We start from the raw sequence: 21,018 nt of genomic DNA, 5'->3' as shown, positions 1-21,018 counted from the left end.
CTGCCCTCCACTAACCTTAGTGGTCTCCTCAAGAACCTGGATACAGCACAGAAGATGGGTTGCTTTGGGTTTGCTGAACCTAATTGGCAGGATGCATCTGAACTAGAAGTGTCTGATGTGCTTTTTCGAGAACCTGCACTGGGTTTTGACGATTACTCATTTTCTTACTGCTTGTGCTGTAAATGTTCTTACAGAGCCGTTGTTCTGAATAAGCAGGGCAAGGATTTGGAAGAGTTAATAATGGAAGGATTTCTGTGAGCCCACATTTCACCTGTTCTTATCACCAAAGGATCATCCTTTTCAGTTGTGTCCTTATGAAAATATCTAATCTAGTTTTGAGCATCCTCTTTTCTTGGGAAGCTGCTAAGCCTTTGCTAAGAAGTCTTTCCCCAGACCTTTTCTGTTCTTAGCATCTTCCAAGTATCTCAGGTAATAGAAAGGAACAGCCAAGTGGTGCTGCTGGTTATATAGCCTTTGCTAAGAAGTCTTTCCCCAGACCTTTTCTGTTCTTAGCATCTTCCAAGTATCTCAGGTAATAGAAAGGAACAGCCAAGTGGTGCTGCTGGTTATAATTTGATTTTATAATTAATTTTATTATTCCCTCACATCTCTTTAGAATGAATACCACAACATCACTGCCGAGCAGAAATTTTTGAAGAAGCTTATAGACAAGAACTTTGTGATCAATTTGACATGAAAGCTGAATGGAAAATACAAAGAACAATCACTATTTTCAAGATTTGAAAAATGTTTATTTTTTGTATGACATTTTTATTTTTTAAGTGCAACATAACTGTTTACCGTTTAAAGGAGCCCAGAAACCTCATCAAGGCAAAAACTTTTAACTGAGGGTAAGGGACTGTTGCAAACAGAGTTAACGGAATTTCTGTGAAGCTATTTAATAGTGGGAAAACCATGAAACTTTCAACTGAAAGTATCAGGGATATATAAAAATGTGATGTACATCACTTACTTATCAGTGAGAACTCTTTCCAAATGATTAATTCTCTGGAATACTTTTGTTTCTGATGTTGTCCTCCAAAAGAGTTCCACTGTCAGGAGACTGAGATGACTGGTGTTCATTCTGTAGGTGGGTGTAAAGTCATGACTGTCTGTCTTCTTGTATGAAAATTGCTTTAAAACTATGCATCTAAATCATTACTGTGTGTTTTGGAGAAGGGGGAACATACAGACTGTACAGGTTTTGTTCTGCCATACTCCTGAGGAGAGGATGTCCACCTTCAGCTGAGCAGCCACAGCTTCTGCACTGACCATCAACTCTGGGCTTCTGTCTGCCTTTGCTGAAGGTGAAGACCCTTTGTCTGATTTGTGGAGATGTTGGTGTTGACGATGCTTGTGTTGTACCCATTTTATAGAATAATAATGCTCCCTGTGCTGTGCATCCAGTAAATTTTACAGTTGCTGACTTGACTTAAAAAAAAGGAATACAAAGACTGAAGAGCTGTCCGAACGACCTGTGTCAGCCCCCATACCACAATAGAAACAAAAGCTTGGACAGACATGTTCATGCCTGAGTTTAGAGTCAATGTTTGTTGGAGTCCTAGTTCTCCAGGACAGCATCTCATGCATTTTTTTTGTTTGTTTCCTCAAAAACAGGTGGATTTTTCCAAATGAGTACAATCTCCTTCCTCAGATGTTGTAATGCATCAATACAAACAAGGAATACTCCCATTTTTGGCATTAGAGTGTAGTAGGGAATATCCAGGGTGTACTTCAGCTGAATTATCATTTGGCATCTGTTTACCTCTTCTGTGTTGATATTTAAGTTTGAAGTGTGTGGATGAACTTAAATCATTTAGCAGTGAGAACCTGCTCAAGATTTTAGTTGAAACATTTAATGGGAAGTTTATATTTCCTGTATTGGTTTGTCTCTGACAAGCCTGTGAATAAATGAAATCTGCTTGGGAACACGCTTGACAGCTATCAAAGAACAACAATGTGCAGTTCCAGTTCTCTCACACGACATTTATATAAAATTTTTTTTTTAATTATGGCAGAATTTCTGGATGATTTTGTGGTTATCTTTATTAATCAAACCTGAAGAAAACGCAAATAAGTCCACTTAAAAAGTCTTTGAAGTTGGTAGGAATACCATGGTTGCTTTTCTATAAAATTATATAGAGAGGACATTTAGGAGGAATGCAAACAATCACAATATGAACATAAACCAGGGTATTTGTTATTTTCAGAAGGTGAGGATTGCAAGAGTGCTGAACACAATTTATTTTGCTGCAGCTATGGAGAGGAATTGCCATTTGGGAGTTAGGGGGAGGGCAGTGTGGTCTGGAGAGGTGCCACAGCTGAAAGGAAGGAGGCTTGTGTTTTCACCCAGTGATTCCTGAGCTTTGGTCTGTGTCAAGCAAGCTGGACATACCTGAAATAACTTGAGATGTCAGGAAAATCTCTGGCATGGGCTGGGGAAGGATGCAGGTGTGTCCCAGCAAGGGACAGGGTGTGCCATGGTGTCTTGTCTGCTGCATGTCGCTTGGCTGCAGCTGTATTCCAGCTGTGTGCAGGGTGGCAGGTCGGGGTGTGGAGGAGAGGGGAGCATGTCCCCAGGTATTGCACCTGGGAAGCATGTCCCCAGGTGATACTGGTGGTAGAAATGGAGGAAATCATAATTTCTTCACCAACTGGCAGAAGGGCTCTTAATTTTTTGTATTTCCTTTACTTTTTCCTGAGACTTTGGAGAGATTTTTGCTTGAAAATCTCAATACAAACAGGTGGGGTTTCACTCAAGAAAATAGTGACATTATTGTCTTTGTGTCTCTAACAGCATTTATTTCTCCTGGTTATTTCAGTTAATTGAAAAGGTTTGTATGTGATTCTGCAGCCCCAGACCTACAGTGATTTAAACTCCTGACAGTAGTAATTCCACTGCAAAAGCCGCTGTGGCAAGGCTTTTTGCAGACATAGCAGTGTTCTCCAAGCTGTTGTTGCAGAGAAGCCCCCGGTAGATCTTTGATTGTGTTGAGAGCCAAGGCCAGCAGAAGTGGGGGGCTGCTCCTTCACCCTCAAAACCTGTGGTTGCTTCCAGATCTAGGGCCCCCTGCTCTCCCAATGGCTGTTGCCACAGTCCAGCTGCATCCATGTAACATCTTGCAGGATGTTTTTCCAGGAGAGCTGTTGAATATGTTCTGGACACTGTGAGGAGAGTTTTTGTGATGGTGCAGACTGCATCCTTCTGCTTCTCCACCCCTGTCTCCAGTTCCAAGAAGTGGGTAGGGAGCTCTGCTTTTGAAGATGTTATTTTCTCTGCTTTATTTCATCTCCAGAGATAGTCTTCCCACTAATATAAACTGATTCCTTCTCCAATTTTTCTAGTAGATTTTCTGCTTTTTTTGGGAGGATGGGATTTGGATTCTAGCTGTAGCAGATCAAATAAAATAATTGGAAAAAAATAGAAGCCTCATGGCAAACAAATGGTGTCTCCCAAAATCTCTGTACTTAAAAAAATCCCTTTAGTCTTTTCCACTTTTGCCACATCAGCTTTTTGATCTCCCTAAAATATTTTTTAAAATAATGTTTGGTATTCTCAATGAATTTAATATGTTCTCTACAAGCATTTATCCATATCAGCTGTTTCTTTTCATATCCTAATAAGCCCTTCCCATGGTACGGCTGACTTATTTTTCAAATTAAGCGGTATTTTGAGGGATATTTTTCTACCACTTCTGTGCTCCTGCCAGGGGTGTTGAGTCCACTGCAGTTTTTGTCCCTGGGTGACTGGGTAACATTTTGAATGAAACTGTTCCCTCAGGATGAAGCCAAGAGCTGATGCTGCTGATAAACTATGGGGCATTTGTGGTGTGGTTTTTTTGTTGTTGTTGGGTTTTTTGTTTGTTTGGGTTTTTTGTGTGTGTGTTTTTTTTTTTTTTTTGAAAGCATAGCTTGCAGGCCAGTAACTTTTTTGTCGTCTATTATAAGCAGTGAGCCTAGTCATGAATTTTTCTCCCCACAAGTTGTAGGATCCTGTGTACACCAGCCCTGTAACAGCACCTGCTTCATGTACAGCATTCCTGCTGCTCTGCCTCAAGGACAGAGGCAGGAACACCCATATGTAGTGTGTTTCTCAGCAGTAATCACAAATTAGTGTCTCTTCTGTCTGGGCACACATTTTCACAGGTGTTTTGTAGTACCAAAGACTTGGGGCTTTTAGAATAAAACAATAATGCTAGCATCAAATATTTAGATAGTTTCCAGGCCTGAGCTGCTATTAAGATTTTTTTTACCTTTTTGCCATTTCTGAAAATGAAATCTGCACTGAAATTTCCCTTTAAAAGCTATCTGGGGTTTTTTTAATCATATCAGGAGTGAAGCTGCCAGTTTTGAATCCCAGGGTGCTGCCAGCTTTATTTCTGTGTCTGATAATGGTGTAACTGTGTAGGTCCCCAGTGTCTCCCATCATTTTTCTATCTGAAGTCAGATGTTCTCCTCCCTTCTTATTCTTGTTCCTGTTCTCTGGCAGCTTGCTGAATTTACAGCAAAGGTGCTTCTGCATTTTATCTGCCACCCATCTCAAAATGCTGCACTGTCAGATAGTCACAGCTCTAAAATACCAAACTATGCACAGAACAGGCAGGATGACACATGTTGGCTGAAAGCTCTGTTTGGCTCAGACTTTCTGGAGGTTTCTTTGTTGGGAAACTATTATTTCCTCTGCTGTAATAATTCAGGGAAGTCACAGACTATTGCACTAAATACAAATCTGAGAGTGTCTAAAAGATGTTCCTAAATGTATTCCAGATATTTCCAGTGACTACATAGGTGATAATAATACAGAATCACAACTTTGATGTTTAATTAGCATGTGGTACTTCTTGTTTCCAATGTCATGCTTTCCTTTTAGCAATGCTCTGGGGGAAGAGCATAAATACCTTCACTTTTAAGTGGACTCTGATTTTTAAGAACATACAAAGCTCAGCATATGTTCTTGGTATTGGGAAATACTTATTTTATTTGCCATTTGTCTTAAGTTTTATATGCCTTTGAAATGCCACCTGTATTTTGAGGAATTCTTAGAGTTGTTTCAAGTGAAATTTTGAATGCTACATATAGAAGGCGATTATTTTCCTGTGAATAAACTGTTAAAGACAGTGCCCTCAGACTTATTTTTGCAAGGCTGGTGCTCTCTCTGTGTGTGAGTGTGGATGTGTGGGCATGCCCAGGGCTGTTATTATTGGTGTGTCAAGTAAATGGTGTTGTCAGGTATGGTTTCAAGTTTTGGAACAAACTTCAGTGCTTTGTAGAGCAAAACAGCTGAAAGTTTTTGAACCTAGGTGGGCAGAGTTGTCCTGTGGCTAGAGATCTAACTCCAGGCGGAGTACAACCATAGCCGAGACATGTTTGTTGTGGGTAAGATCAAGAGCAGCATCCTTGTGATTCGAATTTTTCATTGTATTTTGAATCTAGTTTGTCTTACTGTGAGCTGGCGGGGGACTGCTAAAATAAGAGATGAAGAATGAAGATGGTGTACGATAAAAATTTTCAGAAAGGGAAAATGGCTTTAGATAGAGAGATGTTGAGTGCAGTATTTTTCCTTTGTGCAGTAAAAATGAGATGCTGAGGGCTTCAGGGAGTCCAAGGGAGATTCGGATAACAATTTTCTGGCACAGTAGGTATTCAGTGCATGGCTTTCAGTATGAACAGTTCAGGCGTTCACCAGCTTGGACGAAATGCTTGTCTTTGAGGAAGCCACATCAGGAGAGCAAGCACCTCTCCTCCTGGGTAGCCAGTTCTGCCTTTTCAGGCAACACAAGCCCTTAGCAGCAGCCTCTGTGGCTGATTCCTTGGCTGCCCCTCTGCCTTCTTCCCTGCACTCCCATGTTGGCTCATGCTGAGCAGTATCTGTCCCCAGGGGCTACCTGAGGGAGTCCCTCCCTCTTCATGTACCCCCCAGACCCTGCTGTGCCCTCCCACCAAATGGGATGTGTTCCCTCTCTGGCTTAGAGCATGTTTTACCAGGAGATGGGAATGAGAGAATAGGGTGTATCTCTTAATTTCCCCCCCTATATCAGGCTGTCAGTGGTTTCAGAGAGCCCTTGTGGTCTGATAAATGAGTTCAGCAGGATGAATGTTCCTTCTGATAGTTCTGAATGAAGACAGAATTGGTTTTTGGTTTTATTTTTAAAGATATTTAATAAGGTATTTCTTTCAAATCAGTACAAAAATTTTAAATACAAAATTATTTGCTTTTGACATATCTCATATATTCTGGGAGCATACTGAAGTCACCAGTGTCTGGTAAACTGTTTGTCCATTCCTGCCACCATTCCATAAAATTTCTGAGATAAAGCACCACATTATATCACTTGAGTCCTTAGTCAATGTTAGACTGCATTAAACTCTGCATTTAAATAATGGTCATGCCAGTTAAATCCAATCTTAGTTCTGCATGAAAAAAATCTAGTTCATTTTTAATCAAAAGCAGTAGCGGTAGCTAAAGACATTGAAGAAGTGATGAGCACTTAACTCCTTGAACTAATGCAGCCATGTGTGATGTACAGGGAACCACAGCAAGGTCCACTGCCCTTTGGAAACAGAACACTTTTTGAGGTGAGATTAGCACCACTGATGAGCAGACAGAGACTTCGTGCACAGAAGTCACTGTCCTCAAGTACAGAAAAGTATTGAGACCTGCTGGTTCTCCTTGACAACTGGTAACGTATAAATAAGGATTGGAAATCAGTTTTTAGATAGAACCAAGTTCTCAAATAAATTTGCGTGATCAGTATTACCAGTAAAATTATTGGTTGATCTCAAGCAACAAATCAGTTAAACAAACAAAGCTACTTCTGCTTTGCCTAGTCATTGCAAAAGCAAACTGATTCAGCTTTTGCTGAGTGGCAGAATAGGTGTTTCTTCTGACAAGCTAAATGGGTTCTTGATACAAGCACAGAAATTGAAGCAAATTTATGCCACCCTGAAGTATGGCCATGTGTTGGCCAAAATGCCTCAATGACGTGGCACAAATAAATGGGGGAGATTTGCCTCATCTACTTGAGCTGTGTGAATAGGGAACGGAGACTTTTTAAGTGCTGTGGCATTTGGAAGTGAAGCCAGTGCCTGCTGGACGCACTGGTGACATTTTAGATCCAGTGACTGCTGGAGAAGGCTCAGGGGGAATGATCATGCCATCAGGATTTCTCTTCCATCGTAAGTAAATTGTTCAGGAAAAAACTCACATGCAGGATTATTTTATTACAGGGGAAGGGAAATAAAAGTCTCCAGCCAAGGGAACCTTTGCTTGTCAGGTAGACCTGCTATAAAAAATCGAAGAAAATCCCCACCCAGACAAATAAGCCTCTCAATTTTTTAAAATATAATTAGAGACTGACCTACTCTGCTTTAAGTCACTGTTTTTCGTCTCATAACTATGATCAAAGCAACAGGAGTGAGTGACATACACTGATTTGAACTTTAGTACTGAATTACTGTGAATGAAATTAAGTAAGCATGGCTTTGCAGAAATATATAATGTACAGCTAATATGTCCCCCTTGGGTGCAAAACAACTGTTTATGAACCTGATACACATCTTTAGATATGTTTGCCATACCTTTTTTTATAACTATCTGTGTATAATGTTAAACTTTGCATTTATTATTGTTTTTGTACAAGATGGTCAAATGGTCATAAAATGCACCTTTTGTTGTATAAAAGTTAGAAGCAGAGGAGAAAGGTTTTGATTGTGTGTGTGTGTTGTGTGTGTGAGTCTGTTTGTTTTACATGGGATACAATAAATACCCTGAAAAAGACGAATGAACGTACTGCCCGGCATAGAGTCCTGCCGCCTGCTCGGATGGCATCTGAACGTAGACTTTGTCTCCGTGCATCAGCTGCACCACGGCGCTGCCCGAAGCCTGGTCCAGGAAGCCCTTCTTGTATTCGTCGTAGGTGTACATGAGCGGCTCGTTGTTCTTGTACAGCGCCACCCACACGTTGGCGCCTTTACAGTGGACGTGGTAGGCGAAATAGTAGACACCGGGGATCTCGCATGTGAAGATCCCCGTCTGGGGGTTGTAGTTCTGCCGGCCGTTGTACAGGAGCTTGTCGAACTTCACGGGCACCCCGACGCGGGGGAAGGGCGTGAGGAGCTCTGCCGTGAACGCGGGCATCTCGTAAACAATGCTACCAGCCTTGTCTTTCTTACCCTTGTAGCCGTAGGGGGGCTTCAAGCCGTCTATCCCTGGTCCCACCTCAGGCAGGTATTGTCCCACAGCTGGTGGAGTGGGCGGGATGATGACCGGGGGACCTGGCGGCCCGGGAGGGCCCGGTGGCCCCTGGAGCCCCGGCTGGCCAGGAGGACCGAGCGCCCCAGGCTTTCCCGGGGGTCCCTGCAGCCCCGCAGCACCAGGTTTGCCTATCCCAGGAAAGCCAGGGGGGCCGGGCATGCCTGGCTCGCCCTTCGCCCCTGGCAGCCCGGGGGGGCCGATGGGACCACTGGGTCCCGCAATGCCCGGGATGCCCGAGGGGCCCTGAAGCCCCTGGGCACCGGGTAGCCCGGGCTCACCCTTTGGCCCCACAAGCCCCGGGACACCCGGCAATCCCGGCAAGCCTTTGTGTCCGGCTTCCCCCTTGGGTCCTGTGGGGCCCGGCAGCCCCCGCAGCCCAGGGCCACCCACTTCCCCAGGAAAGCCTGGCTTTCCTGGAAAACCCTGCAGGCCGGGTTCCCCTTTGGGGCCGACTGGTCCTGGTGGCCCTACGGCACCCCCCTCCCCTTTAGGTCCTGGGAAACCAGCGGCCCCCGGGGGTCCCATGATGCCTGGCAGTCCTGGCTGGCCGGGTTCCCCTGGTGGCCCTCCCATGCCAGGTGGCCCCGCATGCCCCTTCTCCCCCTTTGGCCCCAGAGGCCCAGGCAGACCACCCACACCTCGCTCCCCTTTGGGCCCAGGGAAGCCCGGCTTCCCAACCCCAGGGAGGCCGGGGGGGCCTGGCAGGCCTGGCAATCCCTGCTCCCCTTTGCCACCCGGGAAGCCAGGCTGGCCGGGCATGCCATCCTGGCCTGGTTTGCCAATACCAGGTGGGCCAGGAGGGCCTTGGATCCCAGGGGCCCCTGGAGGCCCCTGCAGCCCCAACTCTCCTGGGGGTCCGGGTTTGCCCAGGGGTCCCTGTGGGCCAGGGAAGCCAACCATGCCGGGTTTGCCAACCCCTGGCAGTCCCACGGGGCCGGGGGGACCAGGAAGCCCAGGTGGACCCTTCAGACCTGGCAAACCTGGGATCCCAACCCCCTTCTCCCCTTTTGGCCCTGGGATCCCAGGGATTCCTGGTGGCCCCTTCATCCCAGGCTCACCCTTTGGCCCTGGTTGCCCCTGCAGCCCCGGAGCACCCGCCTTCCCTATGCCAGGAAGCCCATGAGGCCCTGGTGGTCCTTGTGGTCCAGGAATCCCCATAGGCCCAATTTCCCCCTTCGGCCCCATCTCCCCTCTTGGCCCTGGGGGCCCCATGACCCCTGGTTTTCCTGGCATCCCTGGCAAACCCGGCTTTCCAATTCCTGGGTATCCTTGTGGGCCTGGTTTTCCTTTGGCTCCTGGTACACCATGACCTGGTAATCCTGGTGGCCCTGGTGGCCCTCTTGGTCCAGGCTCACCTGGGGGACCTTGTTCACCCCTCAGACTGCGCATGGGAATTTCTGGGAAGAAAAGAAGAAAGGGCCAGAGGAAGAGATAAAAGGTGAGTGCAGTCACATCCTTCAAAAAGCAGGCAGTTTTGAATTGAATATGCTTTTAATGATGCCTTCTGGTTTTGTGGTAGACAGAGACAACTAGCGAGTTACAGGTTGGTGTTGAGAATTAAAGAGGATGTTACTGTTTTTCATACTCCAAACTTCCATGCGTGCTTCTGTTACCACAATGTAATTACTGTGCATCATATGTAAAAACCATTTGTGCTTTGGTGGTGTTTTCTACCTATACAATCTTAAACAGCAAAATCTGCATTTTGTCCCACATTGCGGTAGATCAATCTACCTTTAGAAGTTTTTACAGGAAACTCAGTGCTCTCATGCTGTGGGAGGAATCCTGGCATAAAAGTGCTTTTTCTGGATGGGCATAAATAAGCAAGATCAATTAAATAAGATTGTATTAGTAAGAAGTTTATACATAAGGTGTATCTGTATTTTCCCCAAGGCTTTGGTTCCCATTAGAGTATTACTGGAAACCTGCAGCCTTAATCAGTGTTGCTCTTTTGGCATAGCCATGTCTAGTTATGGCTCTTCTAAACACTTTGCAAAAGGTTTTTATTGTTGAAACCCACATTTTTGTGTATGTCACCACTTATCATTGCAGGTCAGGGTGGGGAAGTTGCTGCTGGGGTTGGTTGCTTTTCAAGCTCCTGCTTTTTGGGTTAATGGAAACTCTTTCTGGCTCTAAAATGTGTAAAAAAGTGAGAGATTTGGGGAAGGACGGGAGATGAGGTTTGAGGGCAGACCTCTGCTTTATGGGAGGCAAAAACCTTCCCTCTCTGCACATGTTGTGTTTTATGCACATCAAAAATCTTTGCTCATGAGGTAGGTTGATTTTTCTACAGCTAATGGTTCTTGTTCAGACACTCCAAAAATAGGCCCTGAAATCTTCCATTTCCCCGTGAAGTCAGTGGAGGTTGTGGTTAGCTGGGGCCTCAGTAGGACAAAGTTACCCAGTTTGTCTGTACTTGTACAGATGCTGGTGGTCCTCACAAGAATTTTATGACACTGGGTGTTCCTGGTCACCCTTTGTATTTTGGACCTTTTTTTTGTTTTCTTAAGTACCTTAATACTGTCCAAACTTCCTTTACTGAATAGAGAAAGTGCTTGTACGTGCAGACCTGTGCATTATTCCTCTGTACTTTCAATGCCTCTGTTACACCCATAAATAACCTACAGAAAGAGGACTCCAGAGTCTGTAGAGAAATTGTATGTTTTTATCTGCAAACCTCAAAATCACAGGGTCTGGACAAAGTCAGACAAAACAGTGATGTTCCCATAAATTTAAACCTTGGGGCTCTTAGTTCATATGTGTGCTTGTTCCAGTGAGAGTGGGAGCACATCCAGACAGGACTCTGAGCCACCATTTGAAACCCCATCAGAGGGTCTCCTACAAATAGATGGGACAGCAAGGCTTTTCCTAGAGTTGAACAGCACCTGAGCAAACCTGTATGCTGGAGGCTCATTGCAGGTAGGGCTGCTCAGAGGCTGTGCTGCAGCCCAGAGGATGACTGTGGTCTTGTGCTGGTGACCATGAGCTGCCCCACAGCTCCCATGAACCTGTTTTGTCCACCTGTGGCCAGGTATGAGCCTGGCCAGCCCTTTGGGCACAAGGGTGCTGTGCCCAGCCTGCAGCAGCAGCCTGCTCCAATGTTAAATTTCCCCATGGCACGCCAGATGGGACCGTGCAGGAGTGGAGAGGGACATGCTGACCTACCTTTCTCTTTCTTGGGAGCCATATCCTTGCCGAGCATGGGCATCTGTGGGACCTCCTTCCTGTACTGGGGCAGATGGGGGTACTCCTTCCTGTAGGGCATGCGGGGTACCTCCTTGCCCAGGTGCTGCATTGGGATGCCTTCTTTGCCCAGCGGCATGTGAGGTACTTGTTGTCCAAGGGGTTGGTACTGGGGCACCTGAGGTGGCAGCTGCTTGATCCCATAGTAGGCACCACCTTGAGCAGACCTCACCAGCTCTAGGTAAACAGTGACAGCCACTACCAGCAGCTGCATGGGGAAGAGCAGCATGACCATCACCTGTGAAAAGCACCACAAAACACACAGATGGAAGATGTTTTTACATGTTGTGCATTCCTCATTAGGGCAAGCTGTTCTCATTTTCTGCAGCAAACTGGACCTAAATCTCTGTAAAGTGGCTCTGGTTTGTGTGCTGCCCTGGAGGATATCCTGCAGCAGGTCTGTATCTGATTTATTGGAGGGTCTACTCAAGCACTGCTATTACAGCAAATGCCCTTCTATGTATTTAGTTCTATGCCACCCCAGAGGAGACCTCTGTGGTTATTCCACACAGGGGCCTGCTCCCAGTTTGCTGCCTTCTCACCTGAGCTTTGGGGAGCTCTGCTGCAAGCTCTGGCACATGGGAAGAGCAGGCAGGGGATGTGGGGATCTCCTAAAAGGGTTCTGCCCAAGAAGGTGTATTGTCGGTTCCCCTTCTTCTTTCCACAGCAATGAAAGCTCTGTTTCTGAGCTTAAATCTGTGCTTGGGATTGTACCCTCTGGCTGCAGTGTCCAAGGGCTGTCTGTTTCTACCACAGCTCCTTGCCAGCTCTCCTCTTAGCTGGGCTGGGATCCTCTTGGCCTCCTCCCAGAAGGACTGGGCCTGCTTAAGCTGCCACCACTCCAGGTAGGATCAGCCAACCCAAGCCTACCAGAGGCAGGCTTGGGTTGGCTGATCCTACCTGGAGTGGTGGCAGCCTAAGCAGGCCCATTCCTAAGCAGGCCCTATTTTCTGAAGGTCTTCCCCACTGTGGATCCTGGCCCATTGCAAGGCAGCCCATCCCAGTACCTCACCAGTCCTGCTAACACAACAGAATGGGGTTGGACTTTCTTTCTTTTACTTCTTTATCAAAATGTTAGCTTGGGACTTCTTGTCCCACGTGTTGTTGGCTTTTCTTTTTGCAGTTAAGGGCACTACCATCAGCTGAACAGCAAATTAGGAACCAGGAACTCCCTCAAGTAATGTAAATTAGGGGACAGCACATGGTAAAAAGAGACTCTGTGTGTTGGAGTATTTTGGCCCACAGCCAAATCTGGCAAGCAAGTCTTAACCTTTCAAAATACACATGGCAGTTGCCAAACCTGATGGCTGTTGCCACTGTTCCTTTTTTCTACCCTGCAAAAATGCCTTGCACCCAACCTGGCTGCATTTCCAGGTCATTTCTGCTCCAGAGCTTTGCCAAATTACTTGGCAGGACTTGCTCCCAGCAGCTGCTGTGTTCTGGTGTGATGAGGATAGCCTGAAGAGGCAGCAAGAGCTTTGTGTCACCTGCTTATTTTTCTGTCCTTCCCCAGCAGCCTGGCTCGACATAGAGGACAAAAAGTACCTCAGTCTACGGCAAAGGGGCTCAGCACTGTGCCCTCATGTCTGGGAAGTATCATTTATGGGGAGAAACTTTCCCCTGTGTGCCCTCCAGGTTTTATGTTTTACTCCTGTTTGACGTTTTCCATTCACTTGGTGTTAGCAAAGCACCTGGGAAAACCCTTGCTGCCCTTTTAAAACATTTTCCCTTCATTTTGCTCTATAAGATTTTATCTCTAAATGGAAATTGGTGTATAATCATTACTGAAGGTGTAAGTGGAGGCTAGATCAAAATGGTGTAGTTGAAATAAGCAGGTTATTTTCAGCAATGATCACCTACAGACATATGAACTACAGAAAAGATGGAAATATGTGTTATCAGCAAACCAAACCTTTTAAGAAAATGAAATACTACGAATAAACACTAGATGGAGCATATGTTGCACAGCTGAGTTTCTACAGTCACTTTCCCTCCCAGGAATTCTTGGACTAACTAGCTGCCATGTGGCAAAGAAAACCAGAGCCAAGATGTACAGGAGTTTGTAAGGGTAGCCAAAGCCCAAGCACAGATGCTCATCCTTGTTCAGCAAAGCATTTCAGCAAATGCTTCTCCTCCAGTGAGTTTAATGTGGCTTTTAGCCCACAGCTGGCTGTGCAGCTGTGAGCTAAAGGATTAGGGCCTTGGGATGTGGTATTTCTGTTTAAAGCTCAATGGTGAGCTTTGGAGTGGGAGGGCAGCCTGTGCATGATCAATTATTGTGGCTTGGCTGGGGTGGGGTGACTGAACTAACTCACTCCAGCTTCATCTGGGCACATGGACCCTAAGCAACCTTTTGGGGTTTTTTTGGGGGGGTGGGGGGAAATGGGGGAGGCAGGAATATATCCCCCTTTTTTTTCTTGGCCTTCCTGCTCCTTTCTGTACAGGAGTAAATTGCAACACCTTTGCCTCTCTGTAGCTGAATAGGGTAATGCCTACCTAAGTCTGCAGAGAAAATCTCAGTTACTGGAAAATTTGCACTATTCTCTGCCTCTCTCTCAAAGGAAAAACATTACCTGTATGAAGGGAGAAATTCAGTGAAACCTTTTAAAAAATTATAAGACACTGAATGATATAGGACAGGTTTTGAAACCTGTTAGTTTGAAGGGCAAGGTGGATTTTGAAGAATGAGGTTATTAATTTAGCATCTTGGCTACTTTGTTGTTTTGGTGGCCAGTTTGGGTGGGGGGGGTTTAAAAAAGATAACTTCAGTGGAATAAGTAGAAGGGGAAATAGGTAAAATTCCTTTGGATGAGATTTTCTCCTTGTTATTATTACAAAACATGGACTCTGTGTGCAAGTGGGAGGCATTTGAAATAACTGAAAAAACTTTGCTGCAGGAGACACCAGCCTGCCTGCTGCTCAGGTGAATTCGGGCTGCTGTTGCTTGTGCCAGGCTGGCCTGGCCCTGCCAAGCATCACGCAATGCACCTGCACTGGAACAGGCACGACCACAAGGTACACGAGATGGTTTTGTGTATGCACGTGGAAATTTTGAGGGAGATTAGCCAAGACTTGTAGAGATAGGAAGGCTCCAGAGAAGGAGATGATCTCACCACATCTGTCTTTCCTGTATTGTTTTTTGACTCATCCATAACTCAACCAGTGTGGCCTGGAAATGACAGATTGCTTCTCATCTATTGATTTTGGCTTGGGCTGGTGCCTGTGACTAGCTGAGGTGGAAGGTGGGAGTTTATTTACTGAACAACCTTGGGCTAGATGTGATTTGGCTGGCATCTTTGTGGGAGGAGGTCAGCGCCTCCCCTGTGGCCTCGTGAGCTGTCTGGGGCTTGGGGTCTGCCGCAGGTACTGGAGACACAGCCTGTGTTTGGTACTGTCTGTCCAGCTCGTCTCCCCTTCCTCACAAAGGAAGGAGGGATCAGACAAAAAATTAGTCTTGATGAAAGATGTGGTAGAGTCATATGTGCTGCCGCTGGATTATTGCTGTCAGATACCATCACTACAGGGAAAGCCTGCTCAGAAGCATGAGAGATGCTGGGGATAGTCCTTCAGAGTTTCTGCTCATTGCCTCTCATCCTGCTCAGCTTCTCTAAAAAGTTATTTATGCACTGAGAGAAGTTGAAGGTGTGTTTTTTCTGCCTTGCAGTTTGTTTCTGAGTGCCTGGGTGCACAGCTCTAGTTTGAAGACCTCACTAGGAAACCCATTTAATGGGTTTCTAGTGAAACCCATTCACTATGGGCATCTTTAAATGCCTAAAAGCTACTGAAAATCTTGCTCTTGGTTTTCAAAAGAAGCCTATAGATCCTAAGTGTTGGAAAGGTCCTCCAGAGCTTCTGAACAGCAAAAGGAGATGTTTTCCTGGCAGTGACAGAAATCAAGGAGAGTGAGTAGGAGAAAAAACCTGTTTTGAAGATGCAGCCAAAGTGTAAGACTTCCCACCCCCTTCACCCAAATCCCAGCAATTTAGGGATCACCCTCAAATGCATTCATGTAATGCAATCTGCCATGCTTTCCAAGGTGACTGTTGGTGGAGCAGTAATTTCACTTTGGATTGGGATTTTCCAGGGTTTTTGTCAGAAAGCAATAGGAATGTGTCTGTGTATTTGTGGCAGGTTATAAGTGCATGAGTACTCCTTTAGAGAAGCCAAGGGCTTGGAGAAAGTAAAGTTTTATTGTGACTTTGGATGTTGGAAGGAAGATGGAGGAGAGGAGCCACTGAGCTTTCCCACAATGTGACATGTCATTTTGCACCAGACGTTCAGATTAAGCCACAACAAACATTTTGCTTTACCTAGGGTGGGACAAGACACTTGAGGTGAAGGAACATTATCCTAAACCACAGTGTTCAGTTGCTTGTGTGTGAAGGTATCTGGTTGGTTCTGTGGGTGAGAGAGAATCCTTGAAAAAACACATTTTTACAGGCAAAGCTTGAGCGAAAACATTTCTCAATAATCTCTTTGGTAGAGCTGTTCTCCTGAGAAAACTATAAAGGACCTTTCTCTGGCTATTTGAGTTTGTCAGCAGAAATAGGAGACAAAACAAAATGCACCAGCAGTCATAATTCTTAAATTGGTGTGAAGAAATAATGGCTGTTTTAGCATAATTATGTAAAGAATGTATGGAAAGAGTGATGCCCATCCACTTGGGACTTGAAATCATAGGTGGTCTTGCAAAGAGTGGAAACTAGACCTTGATTTATTGGTTCTTACAGGAAAGTCATCACTCTGCAACCAAGGTTGGGTTGTCTGAGAACTTCTAAGATACTCACCCAGGGACTACCCCCATGGGCTTAATTTACCAGCTCTTGCTTTTGAATTGCTGTATTTCCCAAACAGGCATAAGGCATGAGTGGATCTCAGTGACCTGAAATCTTTTCCCTGTGGTCCCTTCTATAGGGGCTGCCTGAAGCTGCAGAGACTAGTTCCCCACTGCACTGGGGGGATGGCCTTGCTAGTGCTCTGGTTTCCACAAGGAAAATGAGTGCTGCAAAATAAAAATCCTAGTGACTCCGGAGATTTTATTCACAGAAGAGTGCTACTAAAAACAATTGATGATAAAAAACTACATTCTCCAGCGTGTTTTTGTTGAGATCAGAAGTGGTTAGGGTGACTTCTGGAGTGACCTTGACAACAGATCCTATTACCAAGTATCTACAATAATGTATCCAATCCCACAGGAGCATTATACACCTTACTAAAGTGTCTGTCATACAGAGACATCCAAGAGCAGTATAAAGCAATGGAAATGGCAAACAGAGTGTGGAGGTGCATAAGGAGCAGGCCCGCTGCATTGCAGAGAGCTGATGGGTGAGGTGCACAGCTGCTCTCTGGGGGGTTTCCATTGGCAGGCCCCTCCCAGTTCATACATAGAGGTACATGGGCTTATAAATTGGGGAGGGAGGTGTTGGCATTTGTAAACCAGTTCTGTTAGCTAGCTACCTTTTTAGGAAGAATTCTCATCACAAAATTAGAAGAGCAGCTATATAGGCTTTAGTTCCTGTAGCAAACTAAGCTATTTCTATCCAGTGAATAGCTATTGTGACTTGAAGGGTGGGGCATTTTTAGATACAAGAATCAAGCAAATGTTGCTTGTTGTTCTCAGCACTGGTGCTGCAAAGTGTAACCGATTTCAGCAGTGAATTTCCCAGCTCATTGTTGTCCACAGTTTTCAAAGACACTATTTCAAAACTTCATCACAGCTTAAATTCATCTCTGGATCATTTCTGGATTTCATTAAATTCATCTCTGGATCATTTGAAGACTAACCTGCCAGTCAGTAGTACTTTCTGAAGAGATCTGAGGGTACCCTGTACTGTACAGAGACTGAATTTGAGTGGAAACTTGTGTTTTCAGGTACAGGAAAAAACAAAACCTTCTGCATGCCAAATAATTTTGTACATGCTCAAGCACCATTTAATGCACACATTTCCACACTTCTGTCATTCTGTGCCAAATGAGTCTTTATATCATTTGGACAGATGTTTTCCAGTTTGCCAGCAAACTAATTAAACACCAGTGTTGGGGGTTTCTTTTTTTTGAAAATTCAGTCATATTCCACATAAAAGCAGGGAGTGAAGGAACCAAATATACCTTGAGATGGATTTCCTCTGAAAGCTAACCTGTTTTGTAACCCAAAATAACACTAGCTTCACTGATTTAATCTTATTTTCACCATTGAATAGCAGGAGGACAGTACAGGGGAGCATAGCCCCTGGGCAAAGACTCAGACATGCTACTGGCATGAGACACTTGATCTATGCCCCAGAAGGTTTGGGGTCCTGCACCATTTTGCTTGTAACAGTGCCTAAAGCTTCACTGAAGGCAATACCTGTTTCTTCAGTAGGTGAAGAATTTACCTTGCTAAAGTGTCTATAAGGGCTTGTGCATTCAGTAGGGAGAAAAGTAGAATTTAAAATCTTGCCTTTTTGCTTCTTGAGAAACTCTCCCACAGGGATCAGGTTTATTTTTTTTTCCCCTCCCTCCTTTTCACTGTCTCCTTCAAGGAAACAAAGTAGTCTCAAGTGTCTGTGTTCAGTTTAGATTACCAAGAAATACCTATTGTTCAGTATGTTAAAAATAAATTAAATCATATTTTGCTCAAGGTCTAACAACTGTGTCTGATTATCATGTGGCATTTACTAAATCTAAGGCAGTCATAACAAGTATTGTCATAATAAACATTTTAAAACGCATGCATACATAAACCTGCTGCTAATGGGGAATATTCAACACGTGGCAGATGCTTGTTTCTATTTTTTTTTAATTGAAAAAGGTGCTAGAACTTCTTTCTTAGAGAAGTGTGATAACATCTAAATAAATGGCTTCATCTTAAAAACCAATGGTCATCCATAAGCTATTTTTGGCCTCACTGGTAATGATATGATCTTTTCTTGTAATGCCTGGGGAGGTCTCTGTTTATTCATTTATAAATGCATTTCCAAAAACAAAGCACTCGCCTCTGCTCCAGTTTGTCTGCAAACACATTCATGTGTGTGCTCACTCTGGATGATCACCTAGCCTTCTGTATGAAAATGGCAACCCTTGGGTTTCCCCAGTTTCTTACTTCCAAACAGAGTGTATCTGCATGTGGGCCTGTATCTGTTGCTTGTGTGCAGGTATTTATGTGTGCCTATGCCAGTGGAAGCAGCTACAGTGAGACATTTTTAGTCCATGCAGACATAATTATCTTGCCTCTAGTCTCCTCCTCATGCCCAGTGGGCTCTAAGCCTACCTATGTGGGCTCAGGTAGGCATCTCCTCATCTCTCAGCAAAACTGGGCATGATAAGTTTCACATCATCACAACCCTAACTCCCATGCACAGGCCTCTGCTGGCTCAGCACAAACATGAAGCTCACAATTTATGATGATATTAAGATGCTTGGCACTGGTGATTGATTTCCAGGCGGGTTCATCTCTGTGTGTTTTTGAGGGTCTGGCCCAGATGCTGTTTGCTGGAAAATGCCTGAAAGCTACTTCGAGTCAGATGGCAGGGAGCCGTGACAAGGATCAGTAAGTTGGGCACCACGGGCCGGGGGACCACAGTCCCCAGGGATGCAGCTCTCTTTCCTGGTGGCATGTACTCATTTGCACGAATTGGTGCCTGACCTCAGGCTGGGGAGGAAGGTCCAAAGTGGGGGAATGTTTGCAGAAAAGCATGCGACTTTAATTATGGGATTAGAATTAATTATAGGTAGGATTTAGCAAATACCTGCCTTTGAATATGTTTTCCTGTTCTCTGCCATACAGCATGCACTCAAATCCTCTGCCTAATGCTCTCTTCTGGGCAATATGCCTGAAGTCTTGGTGGCAGGCAGATTTGATGGAGACACTTAAATGACTGCCACTCAGTCCCCATTCAGTGATCAGCAGTGATCGGCGCACAAAGCTAGACGCAGTAATGTGGAACGCACAAACTGATCAAAGTGCAGAGCCACCTCCCCGCTTATCGGCATGGAATCGTGCTGCTGGCACAGAGCCTCAGCCTGGCCACCACCGTGTCCAAGCACAGCTGTTTGTTCGTTGTGGGAACTGCGCTGAGGGCTCCTTCTCTGCAGGGCTGGTGCTACTGAACACTGCAGAAGGAGCTTCTCGCAGGCCACAGCCACTGACGCCATCCAAGGAATTCTCCTTATCAGATACAATGGGTTTGCCATGCACAACACACTGGAAAGGAGGCTGGTTCTCATGGAAGTGCTTGTATAGTCAACCAACCGTTTCCTAAGGGTGTTGATGATTTGGGTTTTGTTTTGGTGAGAACGCTTCACATCTACTGCCAGTCCACTAACCCCAAAAGTGCAAAGACAAAAAACTGGTGATGCATTTCAGACTGGTGTGTGATCAGTAGACAAACTGGTGATGCACTTCACAAGTGTGTGATCAGTAGGCCGAACCTTGAGGTGCTGATAATAAACTATGGTGATTACTGGTTCCATCTCAGTGTGAATAGGGAACTGCAGGCTTGCTTTGGAAACCTCCCTTCTCAGCTGTCACTCATCATTCTTGGCCTTGCTCTGTCTGGGGATAGGTTGTGCTGGCTCCCTGCAGTAGAAGTCTCCCAAATTTTCATGATACAATTGTTTGTGTGTTATTATGGTACAATAGTTTGCAGAGTGCATCACAACGTTTTACTGTTTTAATCTAAAGTGGTGCCTCTAGCAGTGCTGCTATGAATTATACTCACTGGTAGAAGTGTAAAGAGTTTCCATTTCACTACCTCTTGGGTTAGCCAGCTACAGCTTTGAGAACAAGCCACAGGCTAGCAATTGGCTCTAAATGACAAGTGAATAATGCACACAGTTCACTGTTAAACTTGTTAGTCAGTGGAATGCTCCAAATCATCAGATGTGTGGGAGTAGTCAGAAGTGAGGGAAGAAGACTGCCTCTTTCTGCGACAATTAACAAACTCAGGTATATCCTGAATCTTTGGCCAAATATGCATAAGTGCCAGAATGCTATTCTGAAGGATATCTACCAGTTTTACTGGTTAGAGAACTCTTAGTTCCTCTTTTGATTAATTGAATTACTGTACTAAAAGCAGAAAAATATTTTGTCAGCTTTGTGAAGGTGCACTGAGTCTTAAATCTGTCTATATATATTTTATTCTAATATGGTATGGTTTAGGATTTTATGTCTTGTGTCTGAAGGATTGCTTGGAGAAGGAGCATTCTATGAATTAGTAGATCTCAACACCTTTAGGAAAACTTAGATGTGCATGCAGAAATTTCCTTCATTGACACCTGCAAGACACAAAGAGGTGCTGAAGTATGTCTTTTTCTTAAACACTTCCCAAAAGATGGCAGTAGAAAGAAAAATCCTGATTATGGAAGTGTTCTTGGTGATGACAGGGACTAATTATTGCAAGTGTTGCAGGGAAGATAATCTGTCTGTCTTAAGTGTTACGTAAAGCGGTACAGCGGTCTGCAATTGTAATACTTGTGTAGGCTGGACTTCTCAGCCTGAGGTACACTTGGTGCTAAACCTAAGGACACAAGGGAAAAGTGGC

The 21,018-nt window shown here is 44.9% G+C and overlaps 2 protein-coding genes across 8 annotated transcripts in view; one reads left to right on the top strand and one right to left on the bottom strand.

Annotated features, from left to right (window-relative positions):
* ST3GAL6 (ST3 beta-galactoside alpha-2,3-sialyltransferase 6) overlaps positions 1-21,018 on the top strand; it is a 318,443-nt gene that overhangs the window by 36,486 nt on the left and 260,939 nt on the right. For 2 of the 7 annotated variants that reach the window (XM_066572069.1, XM_066572065.1), the window contains one exon: positions 617-3,879. The exons of 4 other annotated variants lie outside the window; for them this stretch is intronic. In XM_066572069.1, coding sequence (XP_066428166.1) covers positions 617-697 — 81 coding nt within the window. In that variant the 3' untranslated portion in view covers positions 698-3,879. Of the gene's footprint in view, positions 1-616; positions 3,880-21,018 lie in introns of those variants that run through there. One more of the 7 variants, XM_066572068.1, reaches the window with a different exon arrangement.
* Positions 6,164-21,018, bottom strand: part of COL8A1 (collagen type VIII alpha 1 chain) — an 87,769-nt gene continuing 72,914 nt past the window's right edge. The window contains exons 4-5 of the mRNA XM_066568951.1: positions 11,420-11,735; positions 6,164-9,651 (exon numbers count right to left, since the gene is read on the bottom strand). Coding sequence (XP_066425048.1) covers positions 7,745-9,651; positions 11,420-11,732 — 2,220 coding nt within the window. The 5' untranslated portion in view covers positions 11,733-11,735 and the 3' untranslated portion in view covers positions 6,164-7,744. The remainder of the gene's footprint in view (positions 9,652-11,419; positions 11,736-21,018) is intronic.

The sequence above is a fragment of the Molothrus aeneus genome, chromosome 2 (assembly GCF_037042795.1).
Source record: "Molothrus aeneus isolate 106 chromosome 2, BPBGC_Maene_1.0, whole genome shotgun sequence".
In the NCBI taxonomy this organism is placed as follows: domain Eukaryota; kingdom Metazoa; phylum Chordata; class Aves; order Passeriformes; family Icteridae; genus Molothrus; species Molothrus aeneus.
This window is presented reverse-complemented; position numbering and strand designations above follow the sequence as displayed.